The sequence below is a fragment of the Carassius auratus genome, unplaced genomic scaffold (assembly GCF_003368295.1).
Source record: "Carassius auratus strain Wakin unplaced genomic scaffold, ASM336829v1 scaf_tig00216849, whole genome shotgun sequence".
In the NCBI taxonomy this organism is placed as follows: Eukaryota; Metazoa; Chordata; class Actinopteri; order Cypriniformes; family Cyprinidae; genus Carassius; species Carassius auratus.
Genome location: NW_020528766.1, coordinates 595,875 through 618,979, shown reverse-complemented (window position 1 = coordinate 618,979; position 23,105 = coordinate 595,875). Strand labels below are relative to the sequence as shown.

The 23,105-nt window shown below is 39.8% G+C and overlaps 1 protein-coding gene across 14 annotated transcripts in view; it reads right to left on the bottom strand.

The window, feature by feature from the left end:
• The window catches only part of ebf3a (EBF transcription factor 3a), a 94,235-nt gene that overhangs the window by 4,789 nt on the left and 66,341 nt on the right, over positions 1-23,105 (bottom strand). For 5 of the 14 annotated variants that reach the window (XM_026264117.1, XM_026264125.1, XM_026264128.1 and 2 more), the window contains exons 9-14: positions 21,629-21,762; positions 20,491-20,617; positions 7,058-7,146; positions 2,385-2,450; positions 1,476-1,641; positions 455-643 (exon numbers count right to left, since the gene is read on the bottom strand). In XM_026264117.1, coding sequence (XP_026119902.1) covers positions 455-643; positions 1,476-1,641; positions 2,385-2,450; positions 7,058-7,146; positions 20,491-20,617; positions 21,629-21,762 — 771 coding nt within the window. Of the gene's footprint in view, positions 1-442; positions 644-1,354; positions 1,367-1,475; positions 1,642-2,384; positions 2,451-7,057; positions 7,147-20,490; positions 20,618-21,628; positions 21,763-23,105 lie in introns of all 14 variants that reach the window. The other 9 variants (XM_026264115.1, XM_026264124.1, XM_026264127.1 and 6 more) reach the window with 4 other exon arrangements.

Below are 23,105 nucleotides of genomic sequence, written 5' to 3'. Positions count from 1 at the left end.
ATATGGGGGGAATTTGGGTTGCGGGTCTTTTTTTTTGGGGGGGGACCAAAACAAACGAGCAAATCATGAGGTAAATGGAGTTGGAATGGCATATGAGATGTCCTGCCTTGGCCACTTTCTGGATAATAGGCATTCTTATCGACTCTGACTGGGTCATTTTGCCGAAAACATTTGTTTTTTAGAGATTTTGGATGCTGTTTTGGTGGCCTGCTTTATAATTTCAGTTGCTTTTGCTTTTTCAATCGGCTGCTTTAATTGGTCGGATTCGCTAAATGTCTCGGTTGTTCAGCCTCCAGAGTCACCCCTCCTTTTATCCAGTAGCACACATTCCCAAAAGGTAACAAAACAAACCAACAAACAACCAACAGAACAACAAGAGAGGAGTGTCAAAAGGAAAGGGAAACACAGGTGGGGGACAGAGAGAGCGGGGGCTCGTCATTACCTTGATACTTACTGCCGTAGGGAGAGTTTGCCGAGGAGCCGTTCAAGAAGCCCGGTGAGCTGGGCACACCCAGGTTGGGCATTCCTGCATTGCCATAACCGTTCATGCTGTTGCTGACGGTGTTGTAGTTGGACTGCTGAGGGGTGCTGCTGGGCACGTAACCGCGAGGCGACACACTGCTCGTGTTGCGACTGTAGCCAACTGCGGATGGAAAGACATCTGTAAAAATCTGCCACAGTGTTTGGAATCTATATAATTCTTGAAGTAGGTGGCATCATCAGTTTCAAAGGTAATTTTAAACTACTTATTAGCACATAGGTATATATATATATATCAAATGTAAATAAATTAAACAATTCTTTGAAAACAGTTCCTACAGTCTACCCAATCCCCCCCACCCTGTACGGTTTGCACAGTAATGCATTTTACTTGGGTTTCATGAGTATGGCCCAATGTGTTAACGTGGCCGGTCCACACAGTTGTGAGTTAAATTCACCTCCATGTATGTAAGGAGGATATTCAGCGTCCCAGCATGTATTCCAGTGTGATTTTTCCCTGTCCTGACCTGAGTGGAGGCAACAATGGAACAGGTGTAAACCTATTATCAGTACACTTGCTAAATGCAGTGTGTGAGATAGTGCTGCATGTTCTGGCAGGCTGGCAGCGGAGAGATGGGGACAGGGTCAGGCACCTCCTGGGATCTATGCTATACACAGCCAGGAAAGATAAAGCTGCAGCCGGCCTGTGCCATGATTCATGCTGCTAGCAGCTCGCTAATGTTTGCTAATCGTTAATCGTTGCAAGCATTTTTCTAGAAATGTGTATAACTCATTTTGATATTCGCAGATGAACAACTAAAGTGGTTAGCAGGTTCTCTTTCCTGGCTATGCTGGTTAGGCTGTCTGGAGGGGCTTTGGTGGTTATCTCTTAGACTGACAAGCCTCCAGTTTGCCCAGTAAACCACTTTAGTCTAGTTTAAGCTTTTAACTGTAGGGTTCATTGTAATCTGCATGCTAATTTTCATGCCAAATACCTTGTGAGGTTTCTGAGACATTGACAGCAAGCTGACCGCCGAAAGAGTTGACTCCCATCATTCCACCATGAGAGGCTGTGTTGGCAAGGGATGGGATCTGGTTGTGGTTACGTGGGACGCTGTACAGAGCCTCTGCAATATCTGCGGCCCTCTTCAGGATGATCTCCTACCACACAGAAACAGATAATAGAGAGTTATCGGTTTGTTCTTACAAGGCCAGAGATCTGAACTCAGAAGGCGTCATTTCTAAAACACTTATGTGTAAATATATGTAAAACATTTTTATATATATAAAAAAATAATGAAAATACTTAAATACAGAGTGAACTATATATACATACGACTTTTTAGATATAAAACCATATATTTACTGTATATATAAATTGCATTTTTACTAGACACAAATGCACATACACACATATACATATGGATTTTCTGTCTGTAGGTAAACGATTGACAGGACATTTGCATTCGTTCCGCTGTATTTGAATTGTAGTGTCTTCACCTGTGTGCTACTCGACTGGGGGGAAATAATGTAATGGATAATTTCTTCTGAATATGTATTAGACCTCTCAACCATAGCTAGACCGCTTGGTAGAATATATTCCGAATTGCATCTTTTAGGGCCAAACTCAAAGTTATCTTCCCATTTAAATAAGCCTGTATATGGCTGTGTGTATGTGTTTTGAGTGATTAACTCATTACTTTGCACCAAGAGCCATAGACAGGAATTAAATTGTGAAATAGCAAAAGAAGAAGAAGTAAAAAAGTTTTCACCCAGCTACAGTACAAAGGCTCCGAGCTAGCTTTGAAACATACAGGAATGTAGCAAAGTGAGACGAATCCTGATTTAATTACATCCACCGTGCAAAGGAAAAGAAAAGGTGCTTCATTAGTTTGAGTTTGTACCTGGTTGTTGTGTGGCATCCCGTACAGCGCTTCCACAAGGTCAGCGGCTCTCTTTAGCAACACCTCCTGCAATATACACCCAGAATGCAACATAATCAGTCATAAAGCATATAAACACCATCAGCCAGTACATTGCAAATGAACAATAACTGTGTATGTTGGCCAGGGTAAATTTTAAGCTCTTTATCTATGGTTGGGAAAAATACACAAGCTGACGAGCGGAAATAAAAAAATAAAATAAAAAATTAATTACATATTATCAAATGCATTCTTTTATTTCTTAGTCACATTTCATTTGACTTAGTTAGACTAGTGAAGTGGTGTGTAACTTAAGCTAAATGAGTCAACATAAGGACTTGCGTTTCAACGACGTAGCCTTGTGGGTATTAAACAAACAAACACTAGCACACCACACCGAGTCAAACACAGACGCTGCGTTCGCCTGCTAATTCCACGCACTTTAGCTCAGAGGAACAATGACTCATTTTCCATATCTTAATTAAACCGGCAGAGTCCTCAAAGACAACATCTCACCCCTAATTCATGCCCCAAATTTGCAGAAGAGTTCAATGCCCATTCCTCTTTCTTCAGGACAATAAAGTGAATTAGCTTGGGTTAATCTAGTTCTTTCATAATGACATTAGGACATTTTTCAATTAACCCTCTTTCTCTGGCTGTTGTAAAGGACTTCATAAATGACTTCCTCTCCAGAGCGGGCTGAGAGGCTGTGCCCTGGGACACGGACGCTGGGAACTCTTGCTTATCCCCGTCTGCAAGCTTTCCCCCGACTTATAACACAACAAAGCTTAACCTGCCGCTTATTTTCCCTTCAATATTCAATATTCACACCTAAGCTGCCAACGAGGTGCGTGTAGCAGGGACTCCAAAGTGTTTTGCACAGGTTGCTGCCTATTTTCTTCTTCCAAGAGCTAATTTTGGGGAGTTTACATTACATTGTAATCGCATTTTAGCACGTCTTGATCTTGCTGACTTGCTGTTTATCAATTCTGCAGGTCGCGTTTGAGTGTAAGCACATTCGCAGTATTGTCCTTGCGGGTGCGAAGTGCGGAGCGCCTTCATCATGGCTCGTTGGCCATTTCATTCCCATGCACAAGCCCCACGTTGGATCCATATTTATCAAGATTAAACACAGGCCCGTGCGTTTTATAGAGACGCACTCCAAACCAGAGCCTAACCAGATGATGGCATTTACCTCTGAAATTGGGGGCTGTGTTTCATGTTGCATGCATCTAGTTTGCATACAAATAAAGAATTACACTTGTCATTCAGCAGGTAGTGTCAATGAAAGGCCCAGCTGTCCTAGTCCAGCTCGCGGCTCTCTCTAAGCAAGATTAAGTGTTTTTCTGAGCCGCAAATAATTACTCATCATCTCAGTCGTCATATCACAAGACGTTTTACATGCCTCCCAATTTCACCCGACGATTATCGCAATTAACATCACCGAAACCTCGCCCCGGCCGACACCTACTTGAACTTCTCATCCATATGGCAGTGGAGAGGAGGAGGCGGCGTAAGGATAGTTTAAGAAAATGACGCATACCCTCAACTCTAATCTGTTCTTTTCCATGAGGTGCGTATCCTAATGAACCAGGTTTAGCGGCGCACACTGAAGTGGGAGTCTATGTGTGGTGAACACATCGGCCAATCGGCGAAGGAGGCTGTGAATGAGTTTGTTTTGTTCCAGCATGCCCCTCTCATCCTCGCGGCCTCATGCTGAGAATATGATTAGCGGTGAGCGGTGTTCGAAAAGCATTTCCATGTAAATTTCAGAGTGGCGGCGTTAAGTATAATTGACTCCTCTTTTTTTTCCACATCGACACGAGATTCCAGGTTAGACAGGGAACTATTTAAACCCAAAACGATCCCAGGGCTTGTTTCGTGACAAATGACAGGGCTTATTATTACAAGAGCTCATTGTTCCGCCGGTGGACGAGAATCGTTTAAATGGAAACTTGTTATTATCACTCTTGAATATCGTGAGTGGTATACATCACCACTGTTAAAGAAGCCAAGTGAGGTGAGGGGCTGGAGGTGCTAATGTCATTATAAAAGTGTAAAGCAATTATTCTGTTAGTTCTTGCCTGAGGTGATGAATACATTGAGAAGTGTGGGCCGATACGTGTAGCTACCTCGCAAAAGCCAAGAGAGAGAAGATGAATTTTAATGCATGGGTAATTGCTCAACATGAATGCATTTCTAATATTTTTTCTTGGATATTAGATTGAACGGGAAGCGGAATAGATTGGTGTTTGCAAGTTGAAACAGGACGCAAAGAGGCTAATGGAACTGATGAATGTAAGACTACGGCTGACAGGTTACCACTATATGATTCGCAATAAAGATTATTTGATGGCACGTAAGTGAATGTATGGAGCCTGATCAGATTTTCATTCCAGTGTTTGTCTCAGCCTTATATCCAGACAAATGAATGACACTGATTTCAAACAAGGACTTAAAAGAAAGAGGATTGGAAGGTCCCTTTAGCAATCTCCTTCCTCATCACATGAGTGACTTCACATATTGCTTTTTACTCTCTCTTGCCGTCTTCGTATATAAACGTGTTCATTGGATGCCCCTCCCCTTGGATCGAGCAGCAAATTTTGATTTGATCTAAAATTAGGGAGGTAAACTGCAATTCCGGGAAACTCGTAGTAAGAATATGATAGGGATTTATAAAGTATTGGTACTATAAAAATTAAAACAATTGAAAAATTCTTTGATACAAGAAGTTTCATCTCCAAAGCAATACATGCATGCCATATTGGCTTTCTGTCCAGCTAAGATCCCCCATCAGACCTTGTGCATTGTAGATCCCTGACTGAAAGGAATGAAGGAAAAGGAAAATAAAATAAAAAAATCCAGGAATCGATATCAGGGGCGTATTATCAACTCTACAGCGGAGTTGAGCAGGCGAGCACGAGTGTGACGGCTTTACCTTCTTGCTAACACACTGTGTACATCCCTCCCCCCGAAACCTCTTATTACGGCGGTCTGTCTCCCGCCTGTAACAACTAATGCAGCCGCTCCTCCCAGACGCTCTGCCTCTTATTGAGAATATGTGTAAGGGTCAATTGCTGCTTTGCGTGGAGCTGGCTGTGACCCTCGAACGCGATAGAGGTGCAGACGGCTGGGGTAACTATGATGAATCACTTGGCACTTTCATTTACATGCTGCTGAACTCACATTTGGGTCCATTAGAAGCCAAAATCAAATATTTATGTTGTTTATTGGAACTGCTCTGGTGTGATGGCCCTGTGCTGAGGGTTTACCTGAATTTGAGATGAGTGAAATTGCATGCACACTTGAGTAATGAAAAAAAGCAATTTCCATTTTTTTTTTATTGATGCTGCTGTGTTTTTCTTCTTAGAATATAATATACTACTACTACTAATAATAATAACGATAAAAGTATTAAGAAAAATTAGACATGTAATCACATGCATTTAAAAAAAATGCCATATCAGTCACTTTTTTGTTGTTATTGTTGCTGTTATATCTTCTTCTTTTGATATGATAAAATATAAAAATAAATTGATATATATATATATATATATATATTTTTTTTTTTTTTTTTTTTTTTTTCAGCTTCAGAAATGCTCAAGCAGAATGGCTTTGAAACTTTTTTTTTTTTTTTTTTTTTTTTTTGGAGAATGGATAGTTTGAAGCATTTACTGGAATGAGATTTCTTGTCCAGATATTGGCCTCCACAGAGACAGAGAGCCAAGTGTAATTGAAACACATCATGTAGCGCAGGGCAGAGTCTTATGGGTTCTTAGTTTGGTGCATGTCTGTGGGACGCTAGCTCTGAGACAACGCCATTCTAGAGCTGTTCAGCGGAAGTTAATGATAGCTGCTGTTCCCATGCTGTGCTTTAATAGATATTTGTATGATATCTGTTATTAGCCCTCTGTGGTGGTCAGCTCTCGCCGAGCACCCACGAACATGGTACAAAATAATCTCTTAACATATTATTAAGAAAAGCCCTCGGCGCCGTGCAGCTCTCAGATGGGAAATTAGCACGTTTTCTATTAGCTGGGCACAAGTCATAGATCCTATCAAAGCTAAATGAGCAAAAAAAATTAAAAATAGGAAATAGAAAAGGTCCAGCAGGCATGCTTTGTCTTTCATGTCACACATCAAAACAACAGAACTGTGATACGTGTCAACCACATGGGAACTGCAAGCAAACTGCATGGTTTGTGGAATTTAAGAGGGGGGAAAATAAATAAATGGAGCTAAAAAGCCCAGAGAGAGGGCTTGCCCATATTAACGTTCACAAAACTCATTTATTAACCTGCTAAGACAAGGACTTTTAATGGAAAGCTCTGTAAACAAAAGATTAAACTGGATCTAGCTTTGGAAAATGAAAGGAAAACAAGACCAAAATAATCACACATCTGAAAAAGGCCTCTGCTTAGATTAAAATCGCCACTGCCTACTGGGGTGGAAAAATACTTAATTGAACCATTTCGATGTGCCGAAAGTTTGCACGATTCAGACAGAATTCAAACACGCCGGATTGCATAGTGATGACTTGCCAAAAGCGATTGCATGCTCTTGCTCATCTAGCCAGTGAATTGTTTCCCGTTTTGACATTTCTATGATAAATATATTTTTCACGCACACACACACACACACACAGAATCACTAACCTTGGGCAACCTCTCCGGATCACCTGGATGTCTGGGAATGACCTTCTGCAGTCTCTGGAAGCCGTAGTCAATAGTTGGTTCATTCAAAGCTAAACCGCAAAACAAGAAAACACCATCTGTTAGCATCCAGCGCAGGCAAAACAAATGAACAGATTTGTGTTTTCATCATAAATGTTATTACATTCGCTCTTGAGAATGTATGCACCCATCATGCATTTTATTCCAGAGCATTTGAATAAAAGGTAATAATGTGCTGTGCAATACTTCGTCAGAGCCACATCTATCACCTCTCCTATTTGGAAGAACGAGGCCTATAATTGATCAGATAAATTTGAAGGAGTTAGTGGATACATTATGAATGAAACGGGTGCGCTCATTTAAACCCACACATACACACGCTCGATTGCGACTGTCAACCCTGTGAAGTCTGCATCAGTCCTGCTTCCTGAAGCACCCTCTGGATTTATGGGCAACGGGCGATGATGACATATGTCTGGCTATTGCACCCCTTCAGATTTATCCCTCTTTCTCGCACTCTCTCCGCCATCGTGCGCTAAAGCAAAGCAGGCAGGAGAAACACTTCATCTTATGGAGCTTTAATAATCTGTGAATGGTTGACTACAAACTGATGTAGGGCGCTATCATTTCACAGCTGTGCCGGGGCTGGCCTCATGAAATTGCTGGCCACAAATAGTAATTAATCTTTTCTTTCACACTCACATATGCCGCACACACACACATGTTTCCCTCCCTCTCAAATTGGAATTTTGAGTATGAAGTGCTCCGGTTATAAATCAGACAGAGCTGCTCCGTATACAAGTGCATGAATCATAATCTCAACTTCTTGCTACCGTGTTTAACAAGCTTTAGAGGAGTGCATGGAGGTCTATTATGGTTCCACTAGACTTTAAGCATGGGAAATTATTTTAAACAAATATCAAATGTGTGTTTTTTTTTTTTTTTTAAGGGTTAGGGTTAGGGTTAGCCTAACCCTTTTTTTTATCAAAATGACAAAACTGCACCAAATGAGGGGGTACAACATTAAATATGTGACTTAATGTAAACATATGATATATGACTTAATGTATCCTCTTCCATAACATAAAATTGACCACGAATGTAATTTCTGTCACTAAAATCGAAAACAGAAATGCTCAAATGATAGTGTGACTGATTTCAAACAGGTTTCCTGAACACTAATCTGCCGTTTACCAGAGATACAGATAGCCCCGCCCCCAAATGCATACCATTGGTTAAGCCAATGTGGCTATATTAAAATGAACATAAAAATATACAGAAGAAAAAAAAAAGATACAGAAGGAGAAAAGATCACAAGAGGAAAGCAAGCAGAACATCAGCATAAAAATATTATCAGACATGAATGTAGATGTCGTTGTCAGTAATGAGACCATATGAATCAATGCACTTTTCCTTTTGAGAGATCAAGTCTGTCTGTTCCCCTTAGTCAGCACGCGGTTCGCCGCTGAACTCTGACGGAAACGGGGAGAAACACGAGAAAGAACTAAAGCAGAGAATGAGAGATGACAGCCTGAGAGGAGAAGATGAGCATATTAGACAGGAACTTCCTGGAAATAATTGGGTGACTTTATGATGAAGTGCTACAATTACATCTAAGTGTAGTAGGGGGCGGCAATCCAATCAATCTGATCTGATCAATATCAAGACAGCGCTTGTGTTTTGGCGCACACGTACGCGTGTCATCATGTGACAGCGGTGATACTATTTGACATGCCATCTTGCATGGCTGAAGACAAAGTAGCGTGCAGGAATCTGAAGTAAGATGTCGGCTTGTTAATAAAGCATTGATCGGGCATATTGATTTTACATGACATGGCTTTCACAAGGATGTAGCTCTCTCACGCACACCTTCACCTCCCCCTTTCCTTCTCCTCTTGCCTGTCATTCCTAGATGGACACCCTCCACCTCTCCGAGATGTAAATGTTTGTATTACAGCACTTCATTATTCCTGAATTTGCCCATATGAGAATATCCATCATTTTGGGCCGTATTTTTTTATTTATTTATTTTTATGTCTGGCGCCTGTAACTACACAAATGGATCATGCACTTTGACACTAGCCCTTCAGGATGTGTATTTGCCCTGGGACACACAATAAAAGTACCCTGTGACATTAAATATGGCCCAAAAGCGGGCAGATTTACAGCCGTTCTGATGGCACTCTCACACAATGCAGCCCCGAGCAGCAACATGTTGTTATGCTCTGACTTTGACGCTTTGCTGATGAAGGAATGTGTGCAGTTTGATAAATGTATCGGAACAGTGGGTGCTAAATGCTCTTCAGTTATTGATCTGATGCTAATGCAGTAAAAGAGGTCAGTGAGACCTTCATTAGCGCAAGACAGTCCCTCACCTCTGAGATCCTCCACCTCAAACACGCCAGGAATTATTAACTACTGCAGGGTGAAAAACACACTGATTTACTATGGAAACCACAATTTATTGTAACAAATACCATAGCATAACTGCAACAGCACTGATTTTAGCCATAGCATTTGTCATAAAATACAAAAAAAATAATAATAATAATTAAACGATAATCATGTGTCTAGCAAAACACTATAAGATATCTATATATCTATCTATCTATAAAGAAATATATATATATAGAAAATATATATATATTATATAGAAAATAAATAGCAAAAAATAAATAAATAAATAAACAGAGAGTAAATGTCAATCATAGTATCTAGCAAAGATACAATGAACTTGACTTAAGCAAATTAGTTATGAAAAATAATTAAATAAAAATATAGTACAAATTGTAAATAGTTTCTTGCAAAATACCATAACATTACACAAACAAATGTAATATTAGCCATTAAATTTGTAATAAAAATAATAAATAAATAAATACATGGATAAATCCATTTTTCAAAAGAAATTAAATGGTAATCATATCTATTAGCAAAATAGCATAGCTACAATAACTATTTATAAAAATAAATAAATAAAGTCTGTAATAAAATGCCTATAAATCATAGTATCTACCAAAATAGCATAACTAAAATAGAAATGTTTAACATTAGCCATAAAATGAGTCATGATAAACGATTTTTTTTATTAATTGACTAATTACTTCAAATGTACTTTTCCCCAGTGGCAACCACATCTACATTTACCAAGTAATAAATGTCCACCCTGAAAATATTCTGATCTATAGAGAATATAGATTTTTTCCCACCAATTTTATCACCCACCAAGTGAAAACCAAAAGCTGGATCACTTTGTGTAAAGTACTACAATATGTAATGTGTCATTCATGGCTGTAGCACAAATGGTGCACCTAAGCCCCATTTCAAACATCACTAGTAATTCTAGCAGCCATGATATATTTGTGGAAACTATGGTTACCATGCTAAAAATTATGTGATTCTGAACGCATAGAATTGATAAAAATGACAGAGAAGTGAATGGAAGAAGAAACAGATGTGGTTTTGGTGTGTGGTGGGGGGGTGGGGGGGCATTAGTGCTACTGGGCCAGCTGGGAAATATGGAGAACAGATTGAGCAATAACAGTTTAAATCCAGACAGATTCCTGTAAGCATCTTGCTTCTCCTTCACTCTCATGTCATTGTACTATACAACTACACATTCTCTATCTCTATATCTTCCAGCCTAGGCCTGAGGCTAAGCCCCTCCCACTGGCCTTTGAGCCAACCTCCCCAGCCCCGGGCTCGGCCAATCAATAGCACTTTCCTGTTTTAGAACTGGGTAATTATGAGGTGGGGAGAGTAGGTGACCTTTCACCTGTTCCGCATTACTTTGCTGATATTAAGATAAATTGCCCGATTTTGGGTAAACATATGCTGCAATTCAGGCTGTCAGCGCCGGTTTGCTCAGGGATAATTTGTATTGATCTCTCCGTTTCTTCCCAATTCTGCTTACTGACCTCATGGATAATGAGAGAGAGAGAGAGTGTAAGTGCTGGATATGGCCATAGTCACTGCTGCTTTTCACCGCATATGTGTGTGTGAGTATCTGGAAGCCTGGCGTATGTCAGTGGCAGAGTGTTTTGCTTACGTCTTCATTTGTCATCCATTTTCTGTTTGTTTGTTCTATCCATCCGGAATGGAAAGAGGGGGGTTGAACACCATTTAACACTCAAGCATAACTGAGCACGTTAAATCAAATCAGGCTCACGTCTCGTACGGGACCGTTATGAATTATGGAGCTGCTCGTATAAAAGGCAAATGTGCTTGCTAATGAGCTAGCATGCTTTTCCGGGGCCGCCTCGCCTTTGCAGAACGAGTGGAGTGAATGAACAGAAGGGTTTGCATTTGATGGATGACAAATCTAAAGCTCCTTGGGCTGGTCATCATGTTTAGTTGTTTTTTTTCACCCCTCATTTGTAAAAGAGAATGTTAAGCACAATCTGCCAGGGACTTAACGTAAAACAGCCTCTGATTTTACGTCCAGAGAGAGTCTGTGTGTGTCTGCATGTCGCCTGCTCATGTGCGTGTGCGTGTCTCCGTATATTTCAAGATTGAGTGTTTTGACCTTGTTCTCGCAGACTGTATATATTGTCATTCTTCAAAGCTGACACGCTAGAGTGCGGCAGACACTAAACTGTGACATGTTTTTATTTAGCAATAAGAGAAGTGTCCCATAGTAACATCACTGGGAAGTGACACAATCGCAGTCTATCACAATAAAATGCAGCTGCGTGGATTCACAAAGTTACAAGATGACGAAAAGATACTAAATATACAGTGAAACACACGAAAAATCACATAATGTTGTTTCATACTTGTAAATGAAAGACGAAAAAATTTAAGTTCTTTGAATTTCCATCCATTGTAATTCATCCTTAAAATGTATATTCTACAAATTTCTGCATGCATTCAATTCGGTTCAAATTATTTTCAATTGGTTAAAAGAAAAATAAGAATCTGTGCTTGCATTCCAGACGTCCATTACATCCCATGATGATGATAAGTGTGTATCTTTGGCTCTGATAATGAATGGCTTTCTGGCTGTTGCTCTCTATTACTTTGTCTAATTATCCTTAACTGCTGCGAGCTTATCTCCGCCCCACCTCCACCATCAAGAACCACTTTTCTACTTTTTTTTTTTTTTTTTTTCTTGTACAAACACAAATCAGAAATGGGAAATGCAAGAGATTTTAAAACGGGGAGAGTTCTAGAATAGTGCTGCCCATCTCTGGATTGCCAAAAAGTTTCTTAACGGAACAGAGAATGCCTGACTGTTGTCAACACGCGCTGTGAAAACAAAAACATAGAAAGGAAATGTCTTTTAACACGGATTGCCCATTGTTCCACTGCTGAGCAACAGAGACATGCAAGAAATAGAAAGAAGAAAAATGAAAGAGGAAAGCTTCAAAGGCCAAAGAGATTTTTTGAGTTTAATGCAGCATAATAAAAACAGGAAAACATTCATTTGTTCCAGCACAGCTGCTGGATTTCGCTCTAAATGAGGTCAATTTTCACTGCAATTATGATCATCTTCCTGCAACTGCCCAACCAAGAGATGCAGTAATAACTCAGTTACTTTTCTTTAGTGAAAACAGACCACCTTCATAATTAGAATTTCTTTGAACAGACCTGAAATATAATTTGAGAGAAGGGTCTATCCATCCATCCATCCATCCATCCATCTATCTATCTATGCAAACACACACACTCACACATTTTATTACATAGAAAATATGTGTATATAATATAAAATGTTACATGCATTATATAAAAATCTGATGGCTATCTCATATATATATATATATATATATATATATATATATATATATATATATATATATATATATATATATATATATATATATATAGTGAAAAATATACAATATTTTTTTAATAATACTTATTTATAAACTTAGACTGGTATACAGTGTATAAAACATTTTATTAAAAATACTAATGGTAGGTGACTAAGTAAAGTGTGCTAGACCATGTGGTTTCTTCATGCCTAAACCAAAATGTTCAAAGGAAACCCATTTTTTTGTTGTATTAAAGTGGAAAAGAAAGAAGGATGGACAGCTAAATGGGGAAAAAATAGCTGATGTCTGACAAAATTTTTGTACTATTACAGTGCTTTGAATTTCAAGCCTGATAAAAAAAAAAGGCAAACTAGGGAGGAAGAGGGGGGAAAAAGTGTGGTTTTCGGAGAACATAGCTAGCCGGAGCTCTTCGACGTGGCTCTAACTTCTTCATTTTATTGCCAGCTGTCTCTGAGGAAGCTATTTCATCTCCGAGAAATTCAGATACTCCGGAAATTAAAATTTCAAAGATCTGCGGCGTGAAAAAAAAAAAGAAAGTGTGGGAGAGAAAAAAAATCAATGGAGGCAGATCAATGCTCATAGAAATTTCATGAACTTTGAACCGATACAGGCATGATGATGAGAAAGAGAGAGAGAGCGGGCCGCTCGAGCCACCGATAAAGTGTCGACAGGACAAGAGAAGCCCACTCTCACGATCTAGGCCGTTCATATTTTATTTCCCTTACAGAAATTACATTTCAAGTCTATTTCTGTAACAAGGAAGGTTAAAAAAGACCCCCGCCCCTTCCATTTCTCTTTTCCTCCTCCTTTTGTCAGCATTCTCCATCCGTGTGACTCACATCCGGCAGATCTGACTCAAACGCAATGCTTTAACGGCTCGCCGATATCAAACCGGAATTGGGTTCCAATAGCAGACGCAAATTAATATTGTAAAATGAAGATCAATACATGGATGAAACGGGGGTGGGGGTCGATGGGTGCTAAATTATTGCTGCATTTCGTCCTCATTCAAGATGAGTTGCGTTTTCCTTTGCCGGTCAACACTTTGTGGCTTCTCTCATTAATCTATAAATAAATTTGACGATGAATATGGTGCACGGGTTAGGCCCGGGTCAGAGGGCTGCAAACAGGAAGATGTTTTGAAATGAGAGAGCGCCCCATCCATCAGAACTAGTGCTGGCCACTGGAGCATGACTAATTTCTCTGACTTAGTGAGGACAAACCTATTTAAAGCTGCCTGAGGTTAAAAAAAAAAAAAAATGGACCAAGCCAAAATAGCAACCAGCAGGGCCAATTATACCCAAATCACCCCAGTGCAACACTCTTTAAGGAGAGAGGGTTCATTCGACCCTTCCAGCACATGCAGAGGTTGACTGAATCTTTTTTGGACCGCTGCTTATTATAGAGTTGTAGCTTGTCACAATATTGCGTTAAAATATCACCACAATCCCCAATGGTGTGGCATTGCTCACAATAATGGCGCGCTCCTCTCTGAAGTAATAATATTTCTCAAAGAACTGTCTGAGAAGAAAAATCCTCATCTGCTGGGAAGGACTCAGTTCTTGGTTCTAGTTATTAGTGAGCAGTTCCCCAGTACACTCGTATCATTAGACAAGAGTGCAATAGTGAGTATCCATCTGTTTTTTTTTTCCTCATTCATTTCTCCATAGACATTTCAGTTAAAAAAACAGAAAACATCATTTAAATTAAATAAAACACCAGAATTATATATATATATATATATATATATATATATATATATATATATATATATATATATATATATATATGTGTGTATATATTATTATTTTTTTTTTTTTATGTAATATAAAATTATATTTTTATCTTCTAAATGGTTTTATAAAATAAAATAAAACTATTCCAATTAAATTAAGGAGTGTGAATTCTTATCCCAAGAAGTTTGAATTTTGATCCAAGAAATTTAGAATTTGGGAAATTTTTCTTCTTTCGCTTCAGGATCTTTGATTCAGATATCAAAATTGATTCATTTTTAAGTCTGAATCTTTGACGTAAATTTGAATCTGAATCAAAGATTTTTAAGTCTTATAAAGTGATTATGATTTTAAATTACTAACAATAACCATATTTGTCTTTTCAGAATATATTTAGTGCATCTATCCATCTTTTAAAAGTTTTTAAAGCTTTCAAATAAGGTGTTTTCAAGTTAACAGTCTTGACAAACTTTGTTTTGCTATGCCAGAATTTCTTTTATTTTTCAAAATCTTCTTCCAATCCAAATGTAGTAATTGAATTAAAGAAAGAATTCTCGATTCAATTCCGAACGGCACACCATGCTGCTGCTAAATGTTAAATGTAAAAAACAATTGTTCAATGCTGAAAATGAATGCTTCTTTTCTAAGTGTGGAGTGCAGCTTATTGTACTCAATGTAGTGAACATGATGGAGACGGAGAGGAAAACAACTCCTGGAATGTATTCAAACACCTCTGTTTACATTTCCTCCCTGCTACTGATTACTTCTGGTACTGCGTATGTGTGTGTCTGTGTGTGTGTGTGTCTGTGGTCCTATCAGATACAGCTCGTGCTCAGCGAGGCCAAAGGCAGTGGGTGGGGACGAGTGTCTGATGGACAGATAGCCCAGTGCAAACGGTTGGCTGATAATTCGCTGATATGCCGTTTCATGTGCCACCGTTTAGATTTGTTTACCATCTTTCCTGCTTCCATCCGCCCCCTCCCCATCTGCTTACAAAGACCCCACTAGAAGATCGTCCTCTTCGAGCGGTAATGGACTTCCTGGAAAAGTCTTTTGAAGTACGATTGCGGAATTACAGAAGGGAGGTGAAAGGGAAAAAATCCACTCCACAATTTTAAACACTTGCGTCAGAGGTTAATTGCCTCTAAATGTCAGTAATTAGTCTAATGAAGACCTGCGTTTGGTTCCATGCTGCTGTGCATGTGTGCCAGGATCTAGATGGGCATCTTTAACGTGGCAGCGGGCCGAGTGAGTGAAGGGGCGAGATGACCCCTTTGTCCTTTTGTGCTTTGATAAATGGCCGTCTCCTCCTCTGTGCGTTTTGTCAGTTTCAGCGCAGTTGAGTCGATACCTTCACCTTGACAAGGAAACTTTGTGATTTATCAGGGCCGCTGGCCAATCAACAGGCCGGGAGCCTGGGGCCCTTGGAGAGCCCGAGAGTACGCTGTGGTCAAAGTCTCAGGGAGACGAATGGGGCGATGTTGTCACCGGTGTGACAGACAAATGAGTCTCGTCAGAAGTGGGCAAAAAAAATCGAGAAGGGGTCTTGAGACTGGGAGAGGAAAGAAGCGAGAAACAAAAAGCAAAAAAACGCTTGACTCGTACTAATAACAGAAAGAGTCCAGAGCGGTCACGGTGGGTTAAAAGACGGAGCACCCTGTCACGCCGCAGGTTTGGAAATTAGCAAATAATGTTCCCGAGCCCTGATAAATGTCTGACGGGCCTCCCTCGCAAATCATTTTTTAACATTTTGATGCATGTCTACAATCCCATCGGAGGAAAGGAAAAGTTTACTGGCCCTCGAATGTGCCATGACAAATGAAGGCCGGTAAGTGTACGATTTCTGTATGAAGTATAGTTCATTTTCACCAATTCTGGTAAATGGGTGTCACTGATTAGGACAAATAGTCTGGAAGGGTGATAGCTCCTGCCGTACGTCTCTATTCCTCGCTCTCTTTCTCTCCCTGGCCTCCAGTGGAGCGTTAAGGCCATGGTCACAAGTGACCATGCCTAAATAGAAAGCAATAGCTTTGATGCAATTAGAGTCCGACGTTGAGATTTATTTATGGCTGGTGTCATTGTTTGGAATCGTTTGTAAAAGCGCTCAGGAGGCCTGCCTAGTGTCTATTGGAGCCCGAGCGCTCACATACATATATATCTTAATTTATACCTCTCACTTTCCCCTTGTTAGGAGCCAAAGGAGATCATTGCTGCCTCCAAATTTGGGTCATAGAGACGGACAGAAAGTATTTCCACGCACGCTCTGTCATTCCAATTTTGTTGATAGGGATGTACCAGCTCATAGTTAGGGTACTTTTGAGACCAAAAAGGTCTCTGTGAAAAAAAAAGGCAATTTTGACAGCATCTTAAGGCAAAATTCAAAATAATTTTGTATTGTCTATAAAAAATAAAAAATAAATAAAAAAGATAGATATTAAAAATATATATATTTTTTAATTGTATTGTGTACTACTATATATATATACACAATAAAGTAAAGATTTTAATAATTAACATTAATAATAACAATAATACCAGCCCAATTACATTAAAAATAGAAGAAAGAAAAAAAAACATTATCTATATAGTTATGTTTTATTTTAATATATGATATAATAATATATATTTTTTAAATATTATAATAAAAAAAAAATAAAGAAAAAACTGCACTCATCAAGCCATTTCATGAGGAATTTAATGTGAACATCTGGATGGGCTTTTTGAAAATAGCCAGATCAGCTAAAGAGAACATTTGCGAGTTGAGAGCTATTGGCAAAGGGACAAACACAGCAGTCCTGCTTTGATTCCATGCACCCCCCCCCCCACCCTTTTTTTATGGACCCTTCTGACAAGCTGTTCCATGCCAGACCTGATCAATGGATAACCAATACAGGTATCAGATGGCGCAGCGGTGGCCTTGTGTTAACAAAAGACACGATCGTACAAACATACAAGGTTAAAGCTGAAAAAATAACAGAACACACAGTTCTTTGAAGGATACAAAGGGATGCAGACTCAATAAACCACTGCAGTGTTTCCTTTTAAATGAAGATGCTAAAAGCCTTAACACACACACATGCGATAAATCTGGGTGTTAATGGAAGACTATTGAATAACACATTGTTTTAGGCCCAGTTCTGGCAGCTCATATAAACAACCGAGAATCTCTCTCGTGTTTGCGTAACCTTACGGGATGCCGACATCCCATCACAGGCCCTCTTTAAAGTCCCCAGGTCTTGGTGGATCTCTGCGGTGTGTTTAATTTCACTATTGTTTAGCTGTGTCAAAGCAGGAGGCATTGGAGAGTACCGGAGGACATTAGGAGCCGCTTTCAGAGTCTGAGCAGAGTAATTTGTTTAAAGAGCATTGACCTCTGAGAAAGACGGCTTGTGTTGGCTGTGATGGAGGAGAATTATCGACTCTTAAAGTAGCACCGCACTCTGACAGGAGATTGTTGCCACATCTGAGCGAACACGAAGGACCTATTACAACACCTTCAGCACTGACACCAACGCAGGGCGATGAAGCTTTCTGGGGGAATCTCACAAAAAGCCATCACGGACATAAGCACATTTTAGCCATAATGCAAAGAATGAATAAATGATTACAGTATATCTATAATATAATCATTGCATTATATACATAGTTCATGATGATTTAAACTAAACACTCTATTACACTAATTTCACTGAAATATGTACTTGTTGTAAAAAAAAAAAAAAAAAATCATAATGAATATGCACACATATGGGATGATGTGCATGTATTTTGTGAAATTCTCCCTATACTTCACCCAATGCATCATGATTTTAAAATATATAAACATTTAAATAAACCTCCTAGATATGCATAAAAAAGCTATTTAAGTCAAGTAAATGGTGAAATCACAGCATACACCACTCAGCAGATGGTTGCTGTAAGCTAGTAATGATAAAGCCCATATCTGAATGTACTACTCCCCTGCATAAGGAGGCCACAGCACTGTATTTAATTGGCCGTGATTTATCAGATAAGAGTGAGGGTGTGTTTGACTCCGAAACAAGAGTGTGGTCAGCATGAAATGTTGTAACGCCCAACAAAAACATTGTTTGTACCTTTTTTCCTCATGACCTTGTAAAATATCCAACCGTTACACAATTGAGCAAATATCCACAAATAAAGGGAAGGAGAGAGAGAGCTGTAACTAGTGAAGGCTTTTAGCATTTCCAGTTCAAAGCATCTGTTTATGAACTAATTATAGGCATAAACTCGAGCAATTTGCTTCGATAGATAGCACTTACAAGTGTTTAAGAACCCGAAGATAGGAGAGAAGAAAAAAAAAACTAAAATACAGAACAAAGAAAATAATCATAATTACGACTGTTTTTGATGTAGTCGCATTTTTAAGAACATTTGTTAATAAATATGCTTAATTGACTTGAAATGTCAACCAGTTTGATTAAGTCTTACACCAGCATGTCTAGCCTGTGTGTGTGTGTGTGTGTGTTCTGATTTGCCTGTCATTTGTGACCTCAGAGAGGGAGGTGAGGCATTATGGGGATTGGAGTTCAGAAGATGAGAGGGATGGGGCGTTTAGTCTGTGACTTCCCTCTTTTAATTCAAGGGGATAATTAACTAAGTCCTCAAAATCTCCGCCAGTAATTATATCTCCTCACTGATGAGCAGGAACAAGGATCAGTGAGGGAAAACAAACAACAAACATATCTTGAAGACAGGGGAAGTTGGGGTTGACAGATGATGGTTTGTCTTCTATAATGGCCTCTAGTAAACTTTGAGTAGGCAATATAATTATACAGCATAAATGTCAGTATATCCTTTTTATATAAACTACTTTTTTATTTATGGTGATCTACACACCAAATAAGCATTGAATTAAATATTTGATAGTCTCTAAAGAACTTAAAATTCGTTTAAAGTGAGAGCACAAGACATGACGGTGCTTTAGACACACAAACACACTGCATGTTTAGTCACTGACTAGGCAGCAAATCAGCTGTTTTGATTTTGGACACAGCCCAAGTTTTACTATGATCAGAAACAATGGTTACCACAGTCAGCTTTTGTTAGGGATGATAACGCACAGGTTCGTCAAAGCTATATAATGCGTGCTGAATTTGACACATTCTCCATATTTTGTGCTTATTAGCATTAGCGCATGTTTGGTTCCTGAGTCACTGTGGCTTTAACGATGGCAGACATTAATGTCTGAGCAGGTCTGGTATTAGCTGGCCCCGTGTTCTCGGGTTTCATTATCGCAGGGGCTCGTTGGCCTCTGCCCTGCCCCTGCTGAGCGGGTTAAATGTGGGAGGGAGAATCGGCCCGCAGCCTCTGTGGGGCTGGGATGGGGAACAGCTGCCTGGGGGGACCAGGGCCCCTTCCTCACCTCCCTCTCTCTCTCCCTCTCTCCGTCATTTCACTCTCTCTCTCTGCCTTGACATTCCTGAGTGTGAGAGTAATTCCTGATGATTATCTCATTGTCCCACTCAATTTGGGATCAGGCACACTGCTTCCAGGTCAAACACGGTGTGACTGTGTAACCTCCAGTATCAGCTGCACCAAGGGAGAGATTACTCTCATCTAAGACCACATAAAAACACAATCGGCCCAAAAGCCACACAAAGCACAACCTTGTGAGCTGGTCACACATAGGTACGCACACATGAGTAACCTGGGAGACAAGAAACACTAGTGTTTTTGTGCAAAGTAGAGGATATGGTTCAGGAGAAAGGGGTCATAGAAGTGTTGTCTGGGTTTGAAATTAACTGGAGATGGCAGCTGCCCCCAACTCCATTGCTCTGCCTTAGATGGAGGAGATATTGGGTTACAGAGGCATGCATCCCACACCGGATGGGGTTCAACACTTAAGGATGGAGCCAAAGATTTGAGAAAACCAACTGAAGCTCACCTGTATACACAAATCGTCCCGGTGCACCTTTGCAGAACTGCTTGGACTTGTAGGACAAGGTGACCTCTACAACGCCCGGGATGTGTCTTGGAGGGGTCTGCACTCGGATGGCATGGGGCGTAATGAGCTACGAGAAACAATGGGTAAAGTTAGTTAGGACCATGCAAACTGCACCAATTGCTGCATTGATTTGAACAACTGGAATCCAATGAAACCCTTCATAAAAGGATCTGGTCCAAAATATTTCTTGTTGTTTGAGGGTTTTTTGTTTGCCTAGAGCTCAGAAATAGGGCATGACTAAACAGTGGGCAAACTAGGTTAGGATTGTACCAGTTTTTGCATAGATTCAAAGCCCTCAGTGGTGTATTAACCTGTCAAGGAGATGCCATTCAAAATCCAACTGCAAACTTTCTTCGTTTTTTTCTCCTTGCTTTAGAGTTAACATCAGCAAGCAGACCTTGGATTACAACGAGCCAAGGAAAGGCCAAGGGGCAGGAGTCCTGCTAAAATCACCTCCATATGTCTTTCCTTCAATGTTTTCCTTACTTTCCCTGGCTCGTTTTTCCCCCTCTGAGATATTTCACCCCTAATTGTTCAATTGTTTTGCAAGACCGCACGGTTCGGCAAGGAACGCGGCGGAGGCCTCTGTGGACTTATTGTGGGGCTGTTTAGCATGCAGTTTGTTTATCTAACTCCTTATCTGCTCTTGTGATTAAACTAGGAAAGAAAAATAATAAAATAAAATCGAATAAACAAATGCTGATTGGCTCGTTGAGGCTCCAACCGGAAAATATATGCCAGACAGCTTTATCAACTCATAAAGGAACACACTAACCTGAAGTCTTTATTAGCTCCGAACTAATTACAACACAGCTTTGGCATCCTTTTAGTTCAATCTTATTTATATGTTTATGTGGCGTGAAATGAACAAATAGTAAATGTAAAGAGACAACAAACGGAGACCAGCATAATTGCATTAAACAGGTAGAAGCCGGGCTTCATAAACTGTGTATAATCACAGTTTTCACATAATCACTTTTTATAGAATCTAATGAAGTTCATTAGAAGGCTGATACAGAAACAAATGGCTGGGCAAATATCTCATGCACAATAAAATGGTTTTACGCCAAAGTCTTACCTCACTCCATACTAGCATGGTGCCAAACACGACCTGTAGTCCATCGAAGAAGTTATCACCAATGATAATGACCGTGGCTCCTCCAGTGGTCCAGCCTTCACTGGGGCTAATGGCCTTTATGCACGGGGTAGCTGCTTATAACAGAACAAAAAGCACAACACTCAGGATCCCGCTTTTGTATGGACAAGCGCTTGTCACATGCTGCTCATTCTCACGCTGAGGATAATCAAACCCTAAAGTAAACAAATCATGAATGATTTGGGCCACATAAAAACAAAAGTCATACGCCGTACATCAACTCTTCCATGTAGAAATCGGCCATTAAACTGTTCGATAACACAATGATAAGCAAAAGAAAACACTGAGTGATGCACCTACTCCACATCTAGCAGAGAAACATCCGTACGGATACACTAGACCAAATGCATTTTACTGATGTTTAACCACTGTTTGCGCTAGGACCGTCAATTTATCTATCAGGGTTTCACAGATCTGAGATCAGTCAATCAAAAGGTTTTGGAGCAAAGCATGGGTAGAGATACAAAAAGCGATGGCTTGATTTTTCATGCATCCACTAATTGGGTCGAACCTTTTCATCCGCAAACTTTGCCTTTGGTTTAAAAACTTCCAACTTTCTCCTCACTTCCAACACTTTATCTCCCTGTGTCTCTTATCTTTTGGTAATGAGTACTTTTTGGGGTCTTTAAAATCAGATTTTAGAGAAGATGATGTGGGTTTTTTAGGTTGATGGTGTACATACAGTACACATGTTCTTAAATGAGAAAATAAGCTCATGGCTCTGACCCCACCTTTTGTCGTGAAGTTAGCCAATGGCTCATTAGCATACATTTCTGTACTATCCCCTTCCACCCCTGTGGAGTCGAGAGGTGCTATCACAGTTGTAAGCGGTCGGAGGCCCAGAGCGACTCGACCCCCCGTTAACGTCTTAGCGCTGCACGCTTTGATCATCTTTTCCTCTTCACCATGTTGACTCTGTTTCGCCACCCCCTCCAAAGCACCTTTTGAATATGAACTCCTGTGCAAAGAAAGTGCGGATACAACAACACGCCGCTAATGCAGTCCAACAATTCAACCGCAACAGTAGCCTTTCACCCTGAGCTGTTTTCATTTTATTTTAAAGCTTCCCCTGCCCACTCCCTTCATTTCTTTTCCAGGGGAAAAAAAAACAATGGCATTGTGGTTTTAGATTTTAAGGTCTCAGGGAGATTATTAATAATGCACAGAAAATGGTTGGCTTCTTTGGAAACCCTCTCAGCTTAGAATCTCTCCACTCCATTAAAAGTGTCTGCCGTCATTTTCATCAGCCCACAGACTCTGACATCATTTTATCACAAAAAAATATTCAATACACCACTTATCCAAATCGTCATGCTGCTTTCAGTGTTTGTTTGTTTTTTTATTATTATAAACATTATAATAATAATAATAATTATTATTATTATTATTATTATTATTA